The sequence below is a fragment of the Malaya genurostris genome, chromosome 1 (assembly GCF_030247185.1).
Source record: "Malaya genurostris strain Urasoe2022 chromosome 1, Malgen_1.1, whole genome shotgun sequence".
NCBI classification, from domain to species: Eukaryota; Metazoa; Arthropoda; class Insecta; order Diptera; family Culicidae; genus Malaya; species Malaya genurostris.
The window spans coordinates 115,571,662-115,592,057 of record NC_080570.1 but is presented as its reverse complement, the minus strand read 5'-3'; the positions used below and the strand labels follow the sequence as shown (position 1 = coordinate 115,592,057).

General features: G+C 44.5%; 6 protein-coding genes across 6 annotated transcripts; 2 read left to right on the top strand and 4 right to left on the bottom strand.

The window, feature by feature from the left end:
• Positions 1-1,661: 1,661 nt before the first annotated feature.
• On the bottom strand, positions 1,662-2,036 carry LOC131425142 (histone H2A). The gene has a single exon (XM_058586765.1). It carries the CDS (start codon positions 2,034-2,036, stop codon positions 1,662-1,664), a length of 375 nt encoding a protein of 124 aa, XP_058442748.1.
• A 4,731-nt stretch (positions 2,037-6,767) lies between these two features.
• LOC131427630 (histone H1B-like) lies at positions 6,768-7,442 on the top strand. The gene has a single exon (XM_058591010.1). The coding sequence runs from the start codon at positions 6,768-6,770 to the stop codon at positions 7,440-7,442; it is 675 nt and encodes a 224-aa protein (XP_058446993.1).
• A 917-nt stretch (positions 7,443-8,359) lies between these two features.
• On the bottom strand, positions 8,360-8,734 carry LOC131427623 (histone H2A). The gene has a single exon (XM_058590996.1). The coding sequence runs from the start codon at positions 8,732-8,734 to the stop codon at positions 8,360-8,362; it is 375 nt and encodes a 124-aa protein (XP_058446979.1).
• Positions 8,735-12,336: 3,602 nt separating this feature from the next.
• LOC131425136 (histone H2A) lies at positions 12,337-12,711 on the bottom strand. Its single transcript, XM_058586754.1, has one exon. The coding sequence runs from the start codon at positions 12,709-12,711 to the stop codon at positions 12,337-12,339; it is 375 nt and encodes a 124-aa protein (XP_058442737.1).
• Positions 12,712-14,504: 1,793 nt separating this feature from the next.
• On the bottom strand, positions 14,505-14,816 carry LOC131425129 (histone H4). The gene has a single exon (XM_058586741.1). It carries the CDS (start codon positions 14,814-14,816, stop codon positions 14,505-14,507), a length of 312 nt encoding a protein of 103 aa, XP_058442724.1.
• A 2,634-nt stretch (positions 14,817-17,450) lies between these two features.
• On the top strand, positions 17,451-18,125 carry LOC131425092 (histone H1B-like). Its single transcript, XM_058586679.1, has one exon. It carries the CDS (start codon positions 17,451-17,453, stop codon positions 18,123-18,125), a length of 675 nt encoding a protein of 224 aa, XP_058442662.1.
• Positions 18,126-20,396: the final 2,271 nt, after the last annotated feature.

The following is a 20,396-nucleotide window of genomic DNA, read 5'->3' as shown; positions in this document are numbered from 1 at the left end:
GGTAGAAACGAACAACCGTTTATACGACGCAAAGTCAAACCGATTTCCCATATCCCATCCATGAGCATGAGCAGAGGGAGAAAAAATACCGGTTAACCTGGACTACTTTTCACTTGAGAGTTTGAGAGATTTTTCACCATTTCAACCATTTTTCGTTCAGTTGCCATTTGTCATTGTTGCTAAGCTAACCTAACCATCCGAACAGCGAGAGTTCCGTTCACTGCGTTAGGATTGAGTAAGCCGCGTTCATCGTTTGATCATGTCAACGAAACTCAACAATCGATGCTAAATAAGCAACTTGCTATTGAGTAATCTTTCAGTAATTTCTTACATGGACCGTCGGAAAACAATTCGGAGTTCCTGTTTTCCAAGTAGATAGTCTTTCCAATAGGATATTCTAATGAGCAGCAGTTTTTATTTTTCCTGCTAGAATCGCACACCAATACACACTTACCAACCACTAAACTGCGGTTCGGTCTAGACAATTGGTGTACACTGTTGCCATAGTTGTTCGTCGGTTATTTTCATTCTCTCTTTCACGCCTCTCGCATTCTCGTAGTAGCCAATATTACTCTCCTTATTGTTTACGTTCGTGTCGCTATCGTATTTGTGGCATTCGTATTCGTTCGAAAATATATGTTAGTCGAATGGTCGAAACATCATCGGATTGATGAAAATATGTTCAAACAATCAAAATTATTCGCCAATCCAACAAAACTTTCATTGGCGAGAGTGTACTGTTTAATGAACTCTTCTCTCAATGTTTCAATATTCAGTTGCAATACTTAAAGCTCTAAACGTTTTCTCGAAAAATACCGACACAAGTTACCAAGCTAATTGGATTGGTGGTACTGACGATGCTTTTGGTTGTCAATAATAAACAATGCCACGTGTAGGGGCCGCTAATGTAATGTAAATGAATATACAGACACACACACACACACACACACACGCACGCGCGCGTTTATGCGACCTTGCCCTCCGGTTCTGAGACCGATGGCTGAACTTAGGTACAGCTTGATTTTCGTTTCCTCATATACACATTACATTACCATTTGTTTTTGGCCTGTGTGTGTGGCAGTGTTTATTCACCATCATGGTGGTAGCTACGATATCTTCTTCTTCTTCTTCTTTTTTTTTTTCTAGTCGGTCGTCACCATTCATGAGATGATGCCGACCGATGACACAGATACATGCGCTATATTGGATCGGTGTGTCGTCACGGATACGAACGAAAATTATTCTCTTATTTCTCGTGCGACACTTTCTCTAAGATTATATGATCAAGTTTGGATGTTTTAATGGCTGCATTTTCCGGTAAATCGATGGGAAAGATTTTCGCCATTGAACTCACATCGATCATTCTAAAATTCCGATTCGTCTGGTATGACCGATTTTGTCTTCTGTTTTCCAAACACTGAAAAAGCGGACATCATTTTCGCATCAGGTAGATACACCGATTCAGGGTAAAATTCCGAAAACGAAAATGAACAAAGGTCGCTATACTTGATTTGCGCATTATACTTTCCAGGCGTATCACAACTTTAGCAATCTTTAATTCAAAGCAATCTTAAATATTTCTTTATCACAGTGAGGTGGTCGTCCTGAAAAGGACGGGTTCTGTAAGGGGGGTAACACCAATATGTTCCGGAAATCGCAATTTAGGCCTTTTTCTCGGTTTTCTTCGGGAGCAGCACTGCCTGGATGTTTGGCAGTACACCGCCCTGTGCGATGGTAACTCCGGAGAGCAGTTTGTTCAACTCCTCGTCGTTACGGATGGCCAGCTGCAGATGGCGAGGGATGATTCTCGTTTTCTTGTTGTCACGGGCAGCGTTACCGGCCAATTCCAGCACTTCGGCGGCCAGGTATTCCATCACTGCCGCCAGATAGACCGGTGCACCGGCACCGACACGTTCGGCGTAGTTTCCCTTCCGGAGCAGACGGTGGATTCTGCCTACTGGGAACTGCAGACCAGCACGGTTTGAGCGGGACTTTGCCTTTCCCTTAACTTTTCCTCCTTTACCACGGCCAGACATTTTGTGTGTGCGTGTTTCTGCGTAAAAAATCCACGAGATGCTGTTAACGACTAGACAGCCAATTCAGTAATACTGGCTGCCGCCGTACTAACCCTCTGTTTTATATCGTCTCACTGTTTCCCGTTCTGCGAACAGGAAAAGGAATTCTAACAAAGGGGCAGTCCATGCGCCGCTCTCAATAGCAGGTATAAAACGAGCTGTCATATGGCAAATAGCGTCATTTAAGTTAAAGCAGTTACTCTGAACGTACGAGAACCGTCAAGCACGATGGCACCGAAAACCAGTGGAAAGGCAGCCAAAAAATCCGGCAAGGCCCAGAAAAACATCGCCAAGGGAGATAAGAAAAAGAAGAAGATCCGCAGGAAGGAAAGCTACGCTATCTACATCTACAAAGTGTTGAAACAGGTCCACCCTGATACCGGAGTATCCTCGAAGGCGATGAGCATCATGAACAGTTTCGTCAATGACATCTTCGAACGCATTGCATCCGAGGCATCGCGTTTGGCCCATTACAACAAACGTTCGACGATTACCTCTCGCGAAATCCAGACCGCCGTTCGTCTGCTTTTGCCAGGAGAGTTGGCCAAGCACGCCGTTTCGGAAGGAACCAAAGCCGTCACCAAGTACACTAGCTCCAAGTAAACTGAGTGAGAACAACCAAACCCCCCCGATCGTGTGTGTGCATACGAATCGCCAAGCATAATCGGCCCTTTTAAGGGCCACAAACAAATCTACACAAAGTGTTAAGTTCGCATATTTCCCTCATTCAATCACCAAACACATTTTGTTCGTTGATGATTTTACTTTCATCAGCCAACAAACACCTAACGAGAAAAACAGAACAAATTATGAACAACACAGGTACAATTGTTCTCGCGTTTCGGAGTATTCATCCATGCCATATGGACAATATATTGTTCGGAGCAAAAATATGTTGGTTTCGAAATAAAGAAAAGTATCGATTACTTTTCGGACCAATCGACAGACTTGGTCGACCAACCAAATAATAAATTGCTACACATACACATGCATGCTACTGTAAACCAACCAATGACATATCAACAGCAATCGTTTTTCTATCCTAGGCGGCTTTGAGCAAATGCTGCATGTTGTATAGTCGAAATTCGAAGCCAACAGCATTGACAGTTGACCAGAACAGTTGAATGGGAATGAATGATTTCGAAAAGATAGTTCATGTTAAACAACATAACTAATTTCATTTCTCAAATGTTACGTTTTTCAGCGGCGCGTTAAGTAGTACTCAAGTGTCAACAGCAGTTTGAAACTCACAACCGACCAGAAATAATAATGTCGTGTTTGCTTGATGCGAAACCGAAAACCAGTTTCCACCCTAACGACTGCTGGTTAAATTGTTTAGCGGCCCTTACACGAGCATTAAAAATGTCATTACTGAATTATTAATGAACGTGTAATGGTGCAGTAATGACGAGATTTCAAACAAATTTGAAATACATCATTACTTAGTTACATTAAAACTGACATTTTTAATGCTCGTGTAAGGGCCGCTTTTGTTTGAAAACCTAGTTGTTGGACTGAAAAATCTAGTCAGTTTCGAACCCGGTTGAATTCACACTACTCACTACTCTATTGCACACTTCTTACTATTCTCATATCATCACCACCACCACCACCATCATCATCATCATCATCATGATTATAGATTATAATGAATACCAGCAAATGCTAACTAATTCTTTGCGAAACATATTGGTGGCCCTGAAAAGGGCCTTTTATCCTTCCGTATTATGTTATGTGTGTTCTCGTTACGACGTTTAACCTCCGAAACCATACAGAGTGCGACCCTGTCGCTTCAGAGCATACACGACATCCATGGCGGTGACGGTCTTGCGCTTGGCGTGTTCAGTGTAGGTTACTGCATCTCGGATCACATTTTCCAGGAACACCTTCAGCACTCCACGAGTTTCCTCATAGATCAGACCGGAGATACGCTTGACACCACCACGACGAGCCAGACGACGGATAGCGGGCTTGGTAATTCCCTGGATGTTATCACGAAGCACTTTACGATGACGCTTGGCGCCTCCTTTTCCGAGTCCCTTTCCTCCTTTGCCGCGACCAGTCATTTTTCTCTGCTAGCTGCTTGTTCTTGCAAGTAAGACAGTACAAGTGAAACTAATGCCACTTCGCAGACCGGTGCTTTTTTTTATACCTACCGAGAGGGTCCGTTTCGTGCTTTGCTTTGTGCTGATTGGCTGCTTCAGAGCGGTCGGGCAGGTATAAAACAGCCAGCCAGGTCCGTTTTGAGCTCATTCTGTGTTTTGTTTTCAACGCGTACAGTACGGTGTAGAGAGAAAGGATAAGCAAAAGAAAGAAATAATGGCTCGTACCAAGCAGACCGCTCGTAAATCGACCGGAGGAAAGGCTCCTCGTAAGCAACTGGCGACAAAGGCTGCTCGCAAAAGTGCTCCTGCTACTGGCGGAGTGAAGAAACCCCATCGTTATCGGCCAGGAACAGTAGCCCTTCGGGAGATCCGTCGTTACCAGAAATCGACTGAGCTGTTGATTCGCAAGCTGCCGTTCCAGCGTTTAGTGCGTGAAATTGCCCAAGATTTCAAGACCGACCTTCGCTTCCAGAGTTCCGCCGTCATGGCACTGCAGGAGGCCAGCGAAGCCTATCTAGTCGGTTTGTTCGAGGACACCAATCTATGCGCGATCCACGCCAAGCGTGTTACCATCATGCCAAAGGACATCCAGCTGGCTCGTCGGATCCGTGGCGAACGTGCTTAAACAGGCTATCGGCTTTCGTTTGATCTCACAACATATACCCCAAAGGCCCTTTTCAGGGCCACCCAATCAATTACCAACGAGTTTACGAATTCGAATATTTTCCCTTAAACAATCACATACTCAGACACACACACACACAAGTTGCGCGCGCACAGAAAATGACATCCGATCCGTTGCACAATTCATGCCCCATATGGAAAGTCAGTAATCTATAGGTGTTTGAAATGTTTTCCTTATTTTTTGGTCTTTCATTTTTGTTTCTGCTAAAGTAGCAGTTGAGAGGAGAATAGACGACCTGCTGACAGACAAGCAGCACAGACAATACACATTGCTTCCCTGTTACATAGTTCAGCAAAATTTGTAACCCAGCTTGCAACACATCGTGCACTCGCCGTGTCATGCCATGTGACTGACTGCCTGACAATTCTGACGGGATTCGGCCACCAGTTACTAGTATTACTCTGCTACTGCTACTCTCAATACACTATACTATACAATATTGGTTCAAAATCATGAAAATACCAATTTGTTTCGTTCCAAGACTACCCCGACAGACGCTTGCTTGCCGTTGACATAGTCAACGTCCCATCCCCAGACGACTGGTGGGGATGTTTCTGGCGAAAGAAATACACAGCAATTGCCAATCTTTGAATAGTAGGCTAATGTTCGGTTGGGTTCGGTGCTTTCTTCCGGTACGTGACAATTTTCGGCCAATATCTATCAAATATAAGCAACACTCAAATTCGGTATCAAATCAAATCACTGCTCGAGTTCTTTGTTGCCAATCGATTGAGACTGAGAGACTGACTATGTCTGGCACGCACGCTAGACAGATGGAGGTGTCGAAGGATTATTATTATTATTTAATGGTAATACTTGCACCGTATATTTTGCATGTAAAATCCTAAATGCGCTCCACAATTCCGGTATTCTGATTTGGGAAAGATTGTTTTTTGGTTTTTGCTTCTGATGACAAATATTCTCAGCCCAGCCAGCCGTTTGTGGTACGTGAACAACACACCACACATTTGACTCGTTGTGTTAGAAAGGACTTCGGTTTGTTTGATTCTAATTTTTCACTGTCGAAATTTTTAAACATCCTCTCTCTTGGAATTGACCTGTCCTGATGTTCAGGTTTAATATTTGCAAGATGAACCAAATTCAAATGGCAAAACAAGTTCATTACAAAAAATAGTAACCAAAATGCTTTCAGAACAACCGACACGCCCGGGCGTTGGCGACGTTGGCCAGCATTATTCGTTGGCAGTGCCATCGTGTTCCAGATTTCGGAAGGCATGTTCGGAAATATTATGCTCACGTAACATATCTGTTAGTCAAATTGTTTAAAAATTGTATTTTCCAAATGCAGAACACGGAAAAATTGAAAAGCTTAGTCACCGGTTCGTACTGCGTTTTGGTCGTTTGATCGATTTGCGCCAGACAGCAGGTTCAAGTTTGACCGATTCAATCTCGTGCGCGTCGCAACCGTCATCGAACGGGTTGTGTTAGTTGTCAAGAGAAAATATTTCTCTTCCCAATGAACCATGTTTCGTTGGAGTCCGCATTGTTTAAATGGTACTGTTTTACTATTTTTGACAATTCGAAATAAGCATGTACCGTTTGTCCGATATTGAATGCATATTTCGCTATCATCACTGCCCGTCCGGCTGTTCGCGAATGGTGGAGCAGAAAGTTCAAACATCGTAGCAAACATAAAACCACTCTTTGGCGATACTTCCGCTGCTGTCGATTCATTGTTTACAATTTAAAAACAATAGTCCAGAAAAATTACCTACACCTACCTAGCACCGAATGGTAACCGTCATGTGCGTATTCCCTAACAGGGCCGACGGATTCGGTGCCCGAACGTATCGCACGATTCTACTGCATTCACACACTCGTTTGTATTCGCTTAGTCGTTCGCTCGTTCTACCTGCTTTAGAAAAGTGCACATTAGAAAAAATGGCTGAAACCGCTGTTGACGTATCGGCCGCAGCTCCGGTTGCTGCTTCACCGGCCAAGGCACCGAAGAAAGCCAAAGCCGCCAAGGGAGAAGCCAAAAAACCGAAGAAGCCATCGACACATCCACCAGTCAATGACATGGTAGTGGCTGCCATCAAGACGCTGAAGGAACGCAACGGATCTTCGCTGCAGGCCATCAAGAAGTACATCGCCGCCAACTACAAGTGCGACGTCGCCAAGCTGGCCCCGTTCATCAAGAAGGCCCTGAAATCTGGCGTCGAGAAGGGAAAGCTCACCCAGACCAAGGGTTCCGGTGCATCCGGCTCGTTCAAAATCAAAGCCGGTGCCAAGCAACCGGCTGGCGAGAAGAAGCCGAAGAAGGCTGCTGCCAAAAAACCGAAGAAGGCTGCCGGAGAGAAGAAAAAGGTTGCCAAGAAACCCGCTGGCGAGAAGAAACCGAAGGCCAAAAAGCCTGCAGGTGAGAAAAAGCCGAAAGCCGCCGCTGCAAAGAAGGCTAAGGCAGCACCAGCCAAGGCCGCCAAGAAGGCTGCTGCACCGAAGCAGAAGGCCACCAAGCCATCGAAAGCCGCTGCCAACAAGCCCAAGACCCCGAAGCCAAAGAAGGCCGCGCCAGCCAAAAAAGCTGCCCCGAAGAAGGTGGCTGCCAAGAAGTAAATTGACCCATCGTCAGTCAGTCATCATCATCATGTCGAATTCTACCGTTCTTATTTCGACGGTGTTCAACAAAACAGTCCTTTTCAGGACTACCAAAAAATCCATGCAAAGAATTAATCGATATTTCCTACTTCGCTCGCTTTTGGGTAGTCCGCTTCAACAAAACTGCACAGTAAGAAAAAAAAAAAAAAGTATGCTTTTATCCATCATAGCAGCACTACTTTCTGAGCGTGTGCTTCACCGACACGCTATAGTGGATAAATTGGTGCGCAGCCATAGAGCCGACCCCGCTGCTACGCGCATGCTTCTCTTGTAGTACAATCAAATATGTTCGTTCGCTCAGTCGGTAAGCAGCGACGAAAGGATCGGTAGGTGATCAAATGAAAATGCGGACGGATTATGCACGATGATTGATGAAGTCCGTTCGTAAAAATCTAGCTTGCGAAAATTCATCGATAAAAATGGTTGATGTTTTTGTTCCCAATTATATTTGTATTTTAAAACTATCCCAGTTTTCCTTTTCTTGGAAAATGAATGCCGTTATAGTTTCCATTTAGTGTAGAGCCAGTTCGGACACGGTATCGCTCTGTACGCGGTTTTTCGTATAATCATATTTAATTTAGTAGCTTGACTCTCCAGACGATTGTCGTTTTCATTCAACCAACCTTGCTTGATCGGTAAAAAAAAATAAATCTATTCTCCAGCGCAATCGACCACCGACCATCGACTTTTCACTTGTAATGTGGGAAATTATCCTAGAAGCTATGGAAAAAAAAACAAGTCTTATGGCGCTTGCATGAGTAAATATGATTGATCGATAGTAAAATAGTAAATTTCTATAAGTTCTTTATCAGAAAATTGTGGTCGTCCTGAAAAGGACGTTTTTTCGATTGGTTTCAGTGCGAATCAAGTGCAATTTAGGCCTTCTTTTCGGTTTTCTTCGGGAGCAACACTGCCTGGATGTTTGGCAGTACACCGCCCTGTGCGATGGTAACTCCGGAGAGCAGTTTGTTCAACTCCTCGTCGTTACGGATGGCCAGCTGCAGATGACGAGGGATGATTCTCGTTTTCTTGTTGTCACGGGCAGCGTTACCGGCCAATTCCAGCACTTCGGCGGCCAGGTATTCCATCACTGCCGCCAGATAGACCGGTGCACCGGCACCGACACGTTCGGCGTAGTTTCCTTTCCGAAGCAGACGGTGGATTCTGCCTACTGGGAACTGCAGACCAGCACGGTTCGAGCGGGACTTTGCCTTTCCCTTAACTTTTCCTCCTTTGCCACGGCCAGACATTTTCTTTTATGTGTTTTGTTTTCGTAAAAAATCCACGAAACGATGCTAACAGCTAGGATGCTAACTCGGTAATACTGGCTGCCGCAGTACTAACCCTCTGTTTTATACCATCTCGCTGTTTCTCGTTCTGCGAATAGGCAGAGCATAAAGCGCAAAAGAGGATCAAATTTTGACCAAGGGGCTGTCCCTACTGCGTTGCCTGTAGCAGGTATAAAACGGGGTTTCTTGGGCGAGCTAGCGTCATTTACGTGAAAACAGCTACTCTGAACGCACGTCAACGTTAGAACGATGGCACCGAAAACTAGTGGAAAGGCGGCCAAAAAATCCGGCAAGGCCCAGAAGAACATCGCCAAGGGTGATAAGAAGAAGAAGAAGATCCGCAGGAAGGAAAGCTACGCTATCTACATCTACAAAGTGTTGAAGCAGGTCCACCCTGATACCGGAGTATCCTCGAAGGCGATGAGCATCATGAACAGTTTCGTCAATGACATCTTCGAACGCATTGCATCCGAGGCATCGCGTTTGGCTCATTACAACAAACGTTCGACGATTACCTCTCGCGAAATCCAGACTGCCGTTCGTCTGCTTTTGCCAGGAGAGTTGGCCAAGCACGCCGTTTCTGAGGGAACCAAAGCCGTCACCAAGTACACCAGCTCCAAGTAAACTGAGAACAACACCGACCCCGTGTATGCGAGAACTAACAAACGGCCCTTTTAAGGGCCACAAACAAATCTACACAAAGTGTTAAATTCGAATTCTCGTGTGTTGTTTTGCTTGCTTCTTCTTTACTCGTTTCGATTGTGATGGTGGTGGCCGTTTGTGAAAGAAAGTGCAATAGAGGGAAGGTGCTGGGCAATTGGTTTGAGTGAGTTTAGTTGTTTTGAACAATCTCATCCAATTTGTGCATTACATTATGCTGGAACTGAATTCCTTGAAACCAGCCACACACCGTTGCGGAAGCGAGAGAGAGCGAATTGTTTTAGGCACTACTTTTGTACAGGGATGACCAAAGATTTCCCGCCTTTTCCGAAGAACGGCGAAAGAAGACATTGATAAAACAAAAAACTTATCACATTCTCAGAGGGTAAATTTTGAAAAGGCGTCCCATAGTAAAGTATTCTTCTATGATGCTTTGATGGTAAGACTTCATCACGAAGACGACAAGCAAATGTAAATTTCTTTCGAACATGCACTTTTTCATTTGATTGCGCGCGTGCGTGTGTGTTTGTTTTCGTGAAAATCGCAGGTTTTCGAGAAGAATAAATCTCCTGTGCCAAAATAACGAAAATGTCATTATCTCTAGCAACCGAAGTTTACTGTTTGCTTGTTAGGAACAATTAGATTTGTACCTGCAGGACAGAAAACATTAGTTTGTTCGATTTTGCGAGTGGTGATTTATATTTTAATAGCGATTTGAGTTAGCATTCATCATTTATCACTCATCCATCGATTATCAATGAAAGGAGATGAATTCGGAGACAAAGAACGAAAAAGAAGATTTTCCGCTTTCCAAAAACATACACCAATACATATGTATATCAACGTCATACTGGTTTACTTCAATGTATGGGTATTGGTTTTTCCCTCAGTCATAATAAAGTTCATTCTTATGTTCTCTAACTTGCTTTTCTCTCTCTCTCGCTCTCCCAACGCACCTCTGTTTGCGATAAGTTGGAACATGTTGTTCATGGCAGTCTACACACACACACACACACACACACACAATTTGCGCAATAGTGCAACTGAGGTATGCGATTCACAAAATTGCTTGCTACTGAAAATTGCGGAAAAGAAAACACAAGACAAATTTTTTCAATTTTGTAGGCACAAGCGTTTTGAAACACGTACAATAACGGGAAGGTATCATATAAAGATTGGTTTTTACTTTTGTCGTTAAGTTTTTTTTTTTCATGTACGTATTGTTTACCTCTCGGATGGTGGTAGGTAGAAACGAACAACCGTTTATACGACGCAAAGTCAAACCGATTTCCCATATCCCATCCATGAGCATGAGCAGAGGGAGAAAAAATACCGGTTAACCTGGACTACTTTTCACTTGAGAGTTTGAGAGATTTTTCACCATTTCAACCATTTTTCGTTCAGTTGCCATTTGTCATTGTTGCTAAGCTAACCTAACCATCCGAACAGCGAGAGTTCCGTTCACTGCGTTAGGATTGAGTAAGCCGCGTTCATCGTTTGATCATGTCAACGAAACTCAACAATCGATGCTAAATAAGCAACTTGCTATTGAGTAATCTTTCAGTAATTTCTTACATGGACCGTCGGAAAACAATTCGGAGTTCCTGTTTTCCAAGTAGATAGTCTTTCCAATAGGATATTCTAATGAGCAGCAGTTTTTATTTTTCCTGCTAGAATCGCACACCAATACACACTTACCAACCACTAAACTGCGGTTCGGTCTAGACAATTGGTGTACACTGTTGCCATAGTTGTTCGTCGGTTATTTTCATTCTCTCTTTCACGCCTCTCGCATTCTCGTAGTAGCCAATATTACTCTCCTTATTGTTTACGTTCGTGTCGCTATCGTATTTGTGGCATTCGTATTCGTTCGAAAATATATGTTAGTCGAATGGTCGAAACATCATCGGATTGATGAAAATATGTTCAAACAATCAAAATTATTCGCCAATCCAACAAAACTTTCATTGGCGAGAGTGTACTGTTTAATGAACTCTTCTCTCAATGTTTCAATATTCAGTTGCAATACTTAAAGCTCTAAACGTTTTCTCGAAAAATACCGACACAAGTTACCAAGCTAATTGGATTGGTGGTACTGACGATGCTTTTGGTTGTCAATAATAAACAATGCCACGTGTAGGGGCCGCTAATGTAATGTAAATGAATATACAGACACACACACACACACACACACGCACGCGCGCGTTTATGCGACCTTGCCCTCCGGTTCTGAGACCGATGGCTGAACTTAGGTACAGCTTGATTTTCGTTTCCTCATATACACATTACATTACCATTTGTTTTTGGCCTGTGTGTGTGGCAGTGTTTATTCACCATCATGGTGGTAGCTACGATATCTTCTTCTTCTTCTTCTTTTTTTTTTTCTAGTCGGTCGTCACCATTCATGAGATGATGCCGACCGATGACACAGATACATGCGCTATATTGGATCGGTGTGTCGTCACGGATACGAACGAAAATTATTCTCTTATTTCTCGTGCGACACTTTCTCTAAGATTATATGATCAAGTTTGGATGTTTTAATGGCTGCATTTTCCGGTAAATCGATGGGAAAGATTTTCGCCATTGAACTCACATCGATCATTCTAAAATTCCGATTCGTCTGGTATGACCGATTTTGTCTTCTGTTTTCCAAACACTGAAAAAGCGGACATCATTTTCGCATCAGGTAGATACACCGATTCAGGGTAAAATTCCGAAAACGAAAATGAACAAAGGTCGCTATACTTGATTTGCGCATTATACTTTCCAGGCGTATCACAACTTTAGCAATCTTTAATTCAAAGCAATCTTAAATATTTCTTTATCACAGTGAGGTGGTCGTCCTGAAAAGGACGGGTTCTGTAAGGGGGGTAACACCAATATGTTCCGGAAATCGCAATTTAGGCCTTTTTCTCGGTTTTCTTCGGGAGCAGCACTGCCTGGATGTTTGGCAGTACACCGCCCTGTGCGATGGTAACTCCGGAGAGCAGTTTGTTCAACTCCTCGTCGTTACGGATGGCCAGCTGCAGATGGCGAGGGATGATTCTCGTTTTCTTGTTGTCACGGGCAGCGTTACCGGCCAATTCCAGCACTTCGGCGGCCAGGTATTCCATCACTGCCGCCAGATAGACCGGTGCACCGGCACCGACACGTTCGGCGTAGTTTCCCTTCCGGAGCAGACGGTGGATTCTGCCTACTGGGAACTGCAGACCAGCACGGTTTGAGCGGGACTTTGCCTTTCCCTTAACTTTTCCTCCTTTACCACGGCCAGACATTTTGTGTGTGCGTGTTTCTGCGTAAAAAATCCACGAGATGCTGTTAACGACTAGACAGCCAATTCAGTAATACTGGCTGCCGCCGTACTAACCCTCTGTTTTATATCGTCTCACTGTTTCCCGTTCTGCGAACAGGAAAAGGAATTCTAACAAAGGGGCAGTCCATGCGCCGCTCTCAATAGCAGGTATAAAACGAGCTGTCATATGGCAAATAGCGTCATTTAAGTTAAAGCAGTTACTCTGAACGTACGAGAACCGTCAAGCACGATGGCACCGAAAACCAGTGGAAAGGCAGCCAAAAAATCCGGCAAGGCCCAGAAAAACATCGCCAAGGGAGATAAGAAAAAGAAGAAGATCCGCAGGAAGGAAAGCTACGCTATCTACATCTACAAAGTGTTGAAACAGGTCCACCCTGATACCGGAGTATCCTCGAAGGCGATGAGCATCATGAACAGTTTCGTCAATGACATCTTCGAACGCATTGCATCCGAGGCATCGCGTTTGGCCCATTACAACAAACGTTCGACGATTACCTCTCGCGAAATCCAGACCGCCGTTCGTCTGCTTTTGCCAGGAGAGTTGGCCAAGCACGCCGTTTCGGAAGGAACCAAAGCCGTCACCAAGTACACTAGCTCCAAGTAAACTGAGTGAGAACAACCAAACCCCCCCGATCGTGTGTGTGCATACGAATCGCCAAGCATAATCGGCCCTTTTAAGGGCCACAAACAAATCTACACAAAGTGTTAAGTTCGCATATTTCCCTCATTCAATCACCAAACACATTTTGTTCGTTGATGATTTTACTTTCATCAGCCAACAAACACCTAACGAGAAAAACAGAACAAATTATGAACAACACAGGTACAATTGTTCTCGCGTTTCGGAGTATTCATCCATGCCATATGGACAATATATTGTTCGGAGCAAAAATATGTTGGTTTCGAAATAAAGAAAAGTATCGATTACTTTTCGGACCAATCGACAGACTTGGTCGACCAACCAAATAATAAATTGCTACACATACACATGCATGCTACTGTAAACCAACCAATGACATATCAACAGCAATCGTTTTTCTATCCTAGGCGGCTTTGAGCAAATGCTGCATGTTGTATAGTCGAAATTCGAAGCCAACAGCATTGACAGTTGACCAGAACAGTTGAATGGGAATGAATGATTTCGAAAAGATAGTTCATGTTAAACAACATAACTAATTTCATTTCTCAAATGTTACGTTTTTCAGCGGCGCGTTAAGTAGTACTCAAGTGTCAACAGCAGTTTGAAACTCACAACCGACCAGAAATAATAATGTCGTGTTTGCTTGATGCGAAACCGAAAACCAGTTTCCACCCTAACGACTGCTGGTTAAATTGTTTAGCGGCCCTTACACGAGCATTAAAAATGTCATTACTGAATTATTAATGAACGTGTAATGGTGCAGTAATGACGAGATTTCAAACAAATTTGAAATACATCATTACTTAGTTACATTAAAACTGACATTTTTAATGCTCGTGTAAGGGCCGCTTTTGTTTGAAAACCTAGTTGTTGGACTGAAAAATCTAGTCAGTTTCGAACCCGGTTGAATTCACACTACTCACTACTCTATTGCACACTTCTTACTATTCTCATATCATCACCACCACCACCACCATCATCATCATCATCATCATGATTATAGATTATAATGAATACCAGCAAATGCTAACTAATTCTTTGCGAAACATATTGGTGGCCCTGAAAAGGGCCTTTTATCCTTCCGTATTATGTTATGTGTGTTCTCGTTACGACGTTTAACCTCCGAAACCATACAGAGTGCGACCCTGTCGCTTCAGAGCATACACGACATCCATGGCGGTGACGGTCTTGCGCTTGGCGTGTTCAGTGTAGGTTACTGCATCTCGGATCACATTTTCCAGGAACACCTTCAGCACTCCACGAGTTTCCTCATAGATCAGACCGGAGATACGCTTGACACCACCACGACGAGCCAGACGACGGATAGCGGGCTTGGTAATTCCCTGGATGTTATCACGAAGCACTTTACGATGACGCTTGGCGCCTCCTTTTCCGAGTCCCTTTCCTCCTTTGCCGCGACCAGTCATTTTTCTCTGCTAGCTGCTTGTTCTTGCAAGTAAGACAGTACAAGTGAAACTAATGCCACTTCGCAGACCGGTGCTTTTTTTTATACCTACCGAGAGGGTCCGTTTCGTGCTTTGCTTTGTGCTGATTGGCTGCTTCAGAGCGGTCGGGCAGGTATAAAACAGCCAGCCAGGTCCGTTTTGAGCTCATTCTGTGTTTTGTTTTCAACGCGTACAGTACGGTGTAGAGAGAAAGGATAAGCAAAAGAAAGAAATAATGGCTCGTACCAAGCAGACCGCTCGTAAATCGACCGGAGGAAAGGCTCCTCGTAAGCAACTGGCGACAAAGGCTGCTCGCAAAAGTGCTCCTGCTACTGGCGGAGTGAAGAAACCCCATCGTTATCGGCCAGGAACAGTAGCCCTTCGGGAGATCCGTCGTTACCAGAAATCGACTGAGCTGTTGATTCGCAAGCTGCCGTTCCAGCGTTTAGTGCGTGAAATTGCCCAAGATTTCAAGACCGACCTTCGCTTCCAGAGTTCCGCCGTCATGGCACTGCAGGAGGCCAGCGAAGCCTATCTAGTCGGTTTGTTCGAGGACACCAATCTATGCGCGATCCACGCCAAGCGTGTTACCATCATGCCAAAGGACATCCAGCTGGCTCGTCGGATCCGTGGCGAACGTGCTTAAACAGGCTATCGGCTTTCGTTTGATCTCACAACATATACCCCAAAGGCCCTTTTCAGGGCCACCCAATCAATTACCAACGAGTTTACGAATTCGAATATTTTCCCTTAAACAATCACATACTCAGACACACACACACACAAGTTGCGCGCGCACAGAAAATGACATCCGATCCGTTGCACAATTCATGCCCCATATGGAAAGTCAGTAATCTATAGGTGTTTGAAATGTTTTCCTTATTTTTTGGTCTTTCATTTTTGTTTCTGCTAAAGTAGCAGTTGAGAGGAGAATAGACGACCTGCTGACAGACAAGCAGCACAGACAATACACATTGCTTCCCTGTTACATAGTTCAGCAATGTGTATTGTCCTGTTACCCAGCTTGCAACACATCGTGCACTCGCCGTGTCATGCCATGTGACTGACTGCCTGACAATTCTGACGGGATTCGGCCACCAGTTACTAGTATTACTCTGCTACTGCTACTCTCAATACACTATACTATACAATATTGGTTCAAAATCATGAAAATACCAATTTGTTTCGTTCCAAGACTACCCCGACAGACGCTTGCTTGCCGTTGACATAGTCAACGTCCCATCCCCAGACGACTGGTGGGGATGTTTCTGGCGAAAGAAATACACAGCAATTGCCAATCTTTGAATAGTAGGCTAATGTTCGGTTGGGTTCGGTGCTTTCTTCCGGTACGTGACAATTTTCGGCCAATATCTATCAAATATAAGCAACACTCAAATTCGGTATCAAATCAAATCACTGCTCGAGTTCTTTGTTGCCAATCGATTGAGACTGAGAGACTGACTATGTCTGGCACGCACGCTAGACAGATGGAGGTGTCGAAGGATTATTATTATTATTTAATGGTAATACTTGCACCGTATATTTTGCATGTAAAATCCTAAATGCGCTCCACAATTCCGGTATTCTGATTTGGGAAAGATTGTTTTTTGGTTTTTGCTTCTGATGACAAATATTCTCAGCCCAGCCAGCCGTTTGTGGTACGTGAACAACACACCACACATTTGACTCGTTGTGTTAGAAAGGACTTCGGTTTGTTTGATTCTAATTTTTCACTGTCGAAATTTTTAAACATCCTCTCTCTTGGAATTGACCTGTCCTGATGTTCAGGTTTAATATTTGCAAGATGAACCAAATTCAAATGGCAAAACAAGTTCATTACAAAAAATAGTAACCAAAATGCTTTCAGAACAACCGACACGCCCGGGCGTTGGCGACGTTGGCCAGCATTATTCGTTGGCAGTGCCATCGTGTTCCAGATTTCGGAAGGCATGTTCGGAAATATTATGCTCACGTAACATATCTGTTAGTCAAATTGTTTAAAAATTGTATTTTCCAAATGCAGAACACGGAAAAATTGAAAAGCTTAGTCACCGGTTCGTACTGCGTTTTGGTCGTTTGATCGATTTGCGCCAGACAGCAGGTTCAAGTTTGACCGATTCAATCTCGTGCGCGTCGCAACCGTCATCGAACGGGTTGTGTTAGTTGTCAAGAGAAAATATTTCTCTTCCCAATGAACCATGTTTCGTTGGAGTCCGCATTGTTTAAATGGTACTGTTTTACTATTTTTGACAATTCGAAATAAGCATGTACCGTTTGTCCGATATTGAATGCATATTTCGCTATCATCACTGCCCGTCCGGCTGTTCGCGAATGGTGGAGCAGAAAGTTCAAACATCGTAGCAAACATAAAACCACTCTTTGGCGATACTTCCGCTGCTGTCGATTCATTGTTTACAATTTAAAAACAATAGTCCAGAAAAATTACCTACACCTACCTAGCACCGAATGGTAACCGTCATGTGCGTATTCCCTAACAGGGCCGACGGATTCGGTGCCCGAACGTATCGCACGATTCTACTGCATTCACACACTCGTTTGTATTCGCTTAGTCGTTCGCTCGTTCTACCTGCTTTAGAAAAGTGCACATTAGAAAAAATGGCTGAAACCGCTGTTGACGTATCGGCCGCAGCTCCGGTTGCTGCTTCACCGGCCAAGGCACCGAAGAAAGCCAAAGCCGCCAAGGGAGAAGCCAAAAAACCGAAGAAGCCATCGACACATCCACCAGTCAATGACATGGTAGTGGCTGCCATCAAGACGCTGAAGGAACGCAACGGATCTTCGCTGCAGGCCATCAAGAAGTACATCGCCGCCAACTACAAGTGCGACGTCGCCAAGCTGGCCCCGTTCATCAAGAAGGCCCTGAAATCTGGCGTCGAGAAGGGAAAGCTCACCCAGACCAAGGGTTCCGGTGCATCCGGCTCGTTCAAAATCAAAGCCGGTGCCAAGCAACCGGCTGGCGAGAAGAAGCCGAAGAAGGCTGCTGCCAAAAAACCGAAGAAGGCTGCCGGAGAGAAGAAAAAGGTTGCCAAGAAACCCGCTGGCGAGAAGAAACCGAAGGCCAAAAAGCCTGCAGGTGAGAAAAAGCCGAAAGCCGCCGCTGCAAAGAAGGCTAAGGCAGCACCAGCCAAGGCCGCCAAGAAGGCTGCTGCACCGAAGCAGAAGGCCACCAAGCCATCGAAAGCCGCTGCCAACAAGCCCAAGACCCCGAAGCCAAAGAAGGCCGCGCCAGCCAAAAAAGCTGCCCCGAAGAAGGTGGCTGCCAAGAAGTAAATTGACCCATCGTCAGTCAGTCATCATCATCATGTCGAATTCTACCGTTCTTATTTCGACGGTGTTCAACAAAACAGTCCTTTTCAGGACTACCAAAAAATCCATGCAAAGAATTAATCGATATTTCCTACTTCGCTCGCTTTTGGGTAGTCCGCTTCAACAAAACTGCACAGTAAGAAAAAAAAAAAAAAGTATGCTTTTATCCATCATAGCAGCACTACTTTCTGAGCGTGTGCTTCACCGACACGCTATAGTGGATAAATTGGTGCGCAGCCATAGAGCCGACCCCGCTGCTACGCGCATGCTTCTCTTGTAGTACAATCAAATATGTTCGTTCGCTCAGTCGGTAAGCAGCGACGAAAGGATCGGTAGGTGATCAAATGAAAATGCGGACGGATTATGCACGATGATTGATGAAGTCCGTTCGTAAAAATCTAGCTTGCGAAAATTCATCGATAAAAATGGTTGATGTTTTTGTTCCCAATTATATTTGTATTTTAAAACTATCCCAGTTTTCCTTTTCTTGGAAAATGAATGCCGTTATAGTTTCCATTTAGTGTAGAGCCAGTTCGGACACGGTATCGCTCTGTACGCGGTTTTTCGTATAATCATATTTAATTTAGTAGCTTGACTCTCCAGACGATTGTCGTTTTCATTCAACCAACCTTGCTTGATCGGTAAAAAAAAATAAATCTATTCTCCAGCGCAATCGACCACCGACCATCGACTTTTCACTTGTAATGTGGGAAATTATCCTAGAAGCTATGGAAAAAAAAACAAGTCTTATGGCGCTTGCATGAGTAAATATGATTGATCGATAGTAAAATAGTAAATTTCTATAAGTTCTTTATCAGAAAATTGTGGTCGTCCTGAAAAGGACGTTTTTTCGATTGGTTTCAGTGCGAATCAAGTGCAATTTAGGCCTTCTTTTCGGTTTTCTTCGGGAGCAACACTGCCTGGATGTTTGGCAGTACACCGCCCTGTGCGATGGTAACTCCGGAGAGCAGTTTGTTCAACTCCTCGTCGTTACGGATGGCCAGCTGCAGATGACGAGGGATGATTCTCGTTTTCTTGTTGTCACGGGCAGCGTTACCGGCCAATTCCAGCACTTCGGCGGCCAGGTATTCCATCACTGCCGCCAGATAGACCGGTGCACCGGCACCGACACGTTCGGCGTAGTTTCCTTTCCGAAGCAGACGGTGGATTCTGCCTACTGGGAACTGCAGACCAGCACGGTTCGAGCGGGACTTTGCCTTTCCCTTAACTTTTCCTCCTTTGCCACGGCCAGACATTTTCTTTTATGTGTTTTGTTTTCGTAAAAAATCCACGAAACGATGCTAACAGCTAGGATGCTAACTCGGTAATACTGGCTGCCGCAGTACTAACCCTCTGTTTTATACCATCTCGCTGTTTCTCGTTCTGCGAATAGGCAGAGCATAAAGCGCAAAAGAGGATCAAATTTTGACCAAGGGGCTGTCCCTACTGCGTTGCCTGTAGCAGGTATAAAACGGGGTTTCTTGGGCGAGCTAGCGTCATTTACGTGAAAACAGCTACTCTGAACGCACGTCAACGTTAGAACGATGGCACCGAAAACTAGTGGAAAGGCGGCCAAAAAATCCGGCAAGGCCCAGAAGAACATCGCCAAGGGTGATAAGAAGAAGAAGAAGATCCGCAGGAAGGAAAGCTACGCTATCTACATCTACAAAGTGTTGAAGCAGGTCCACCCTGATACCGGAGTATCCTCGAAGGCGATGAGCATCATGAACAGTTTCGTCAATGACATCTTCGAACGCATTGCATCCGAGGCATCGCGTTTGGCTCATTACAACAAACGTTCGACGATTACCTCTCGCGAAATCCAGACTGCCGTTCGTCTGCTTTTGCCAGGAGAGTTGGCCAAGCACGCCGTTTCTGAGGGAACCAAAGCCGTCACCAAGTACACCAGCTCCAAGTAAACTGAGAACAACACCGACCCCGTGTATGCGAGAACTAACAAACGGCCCTTTTAAGGGCCACAAACAAATCTACACAAAGTGTTAAATTCGAATTCTCGTGTGTTGTTTTGCTTGCTTCTTCTTTACTCGTTTCGATTGTGATGGTGGTGGCCGTTTGTGAAAGAAAGTGCAATAGAGGGAAGGTGCTGGGCAATTGGTTTGAGTGAGTTTAGTTGTTTTGAACAATCTCATCCAATTTGTGCATTACATTATGCTGGAACTGAATTCCTTGAAACCAGCCACACACCGTTGCGGAAGCGAGAGAGAGCGAATTGTT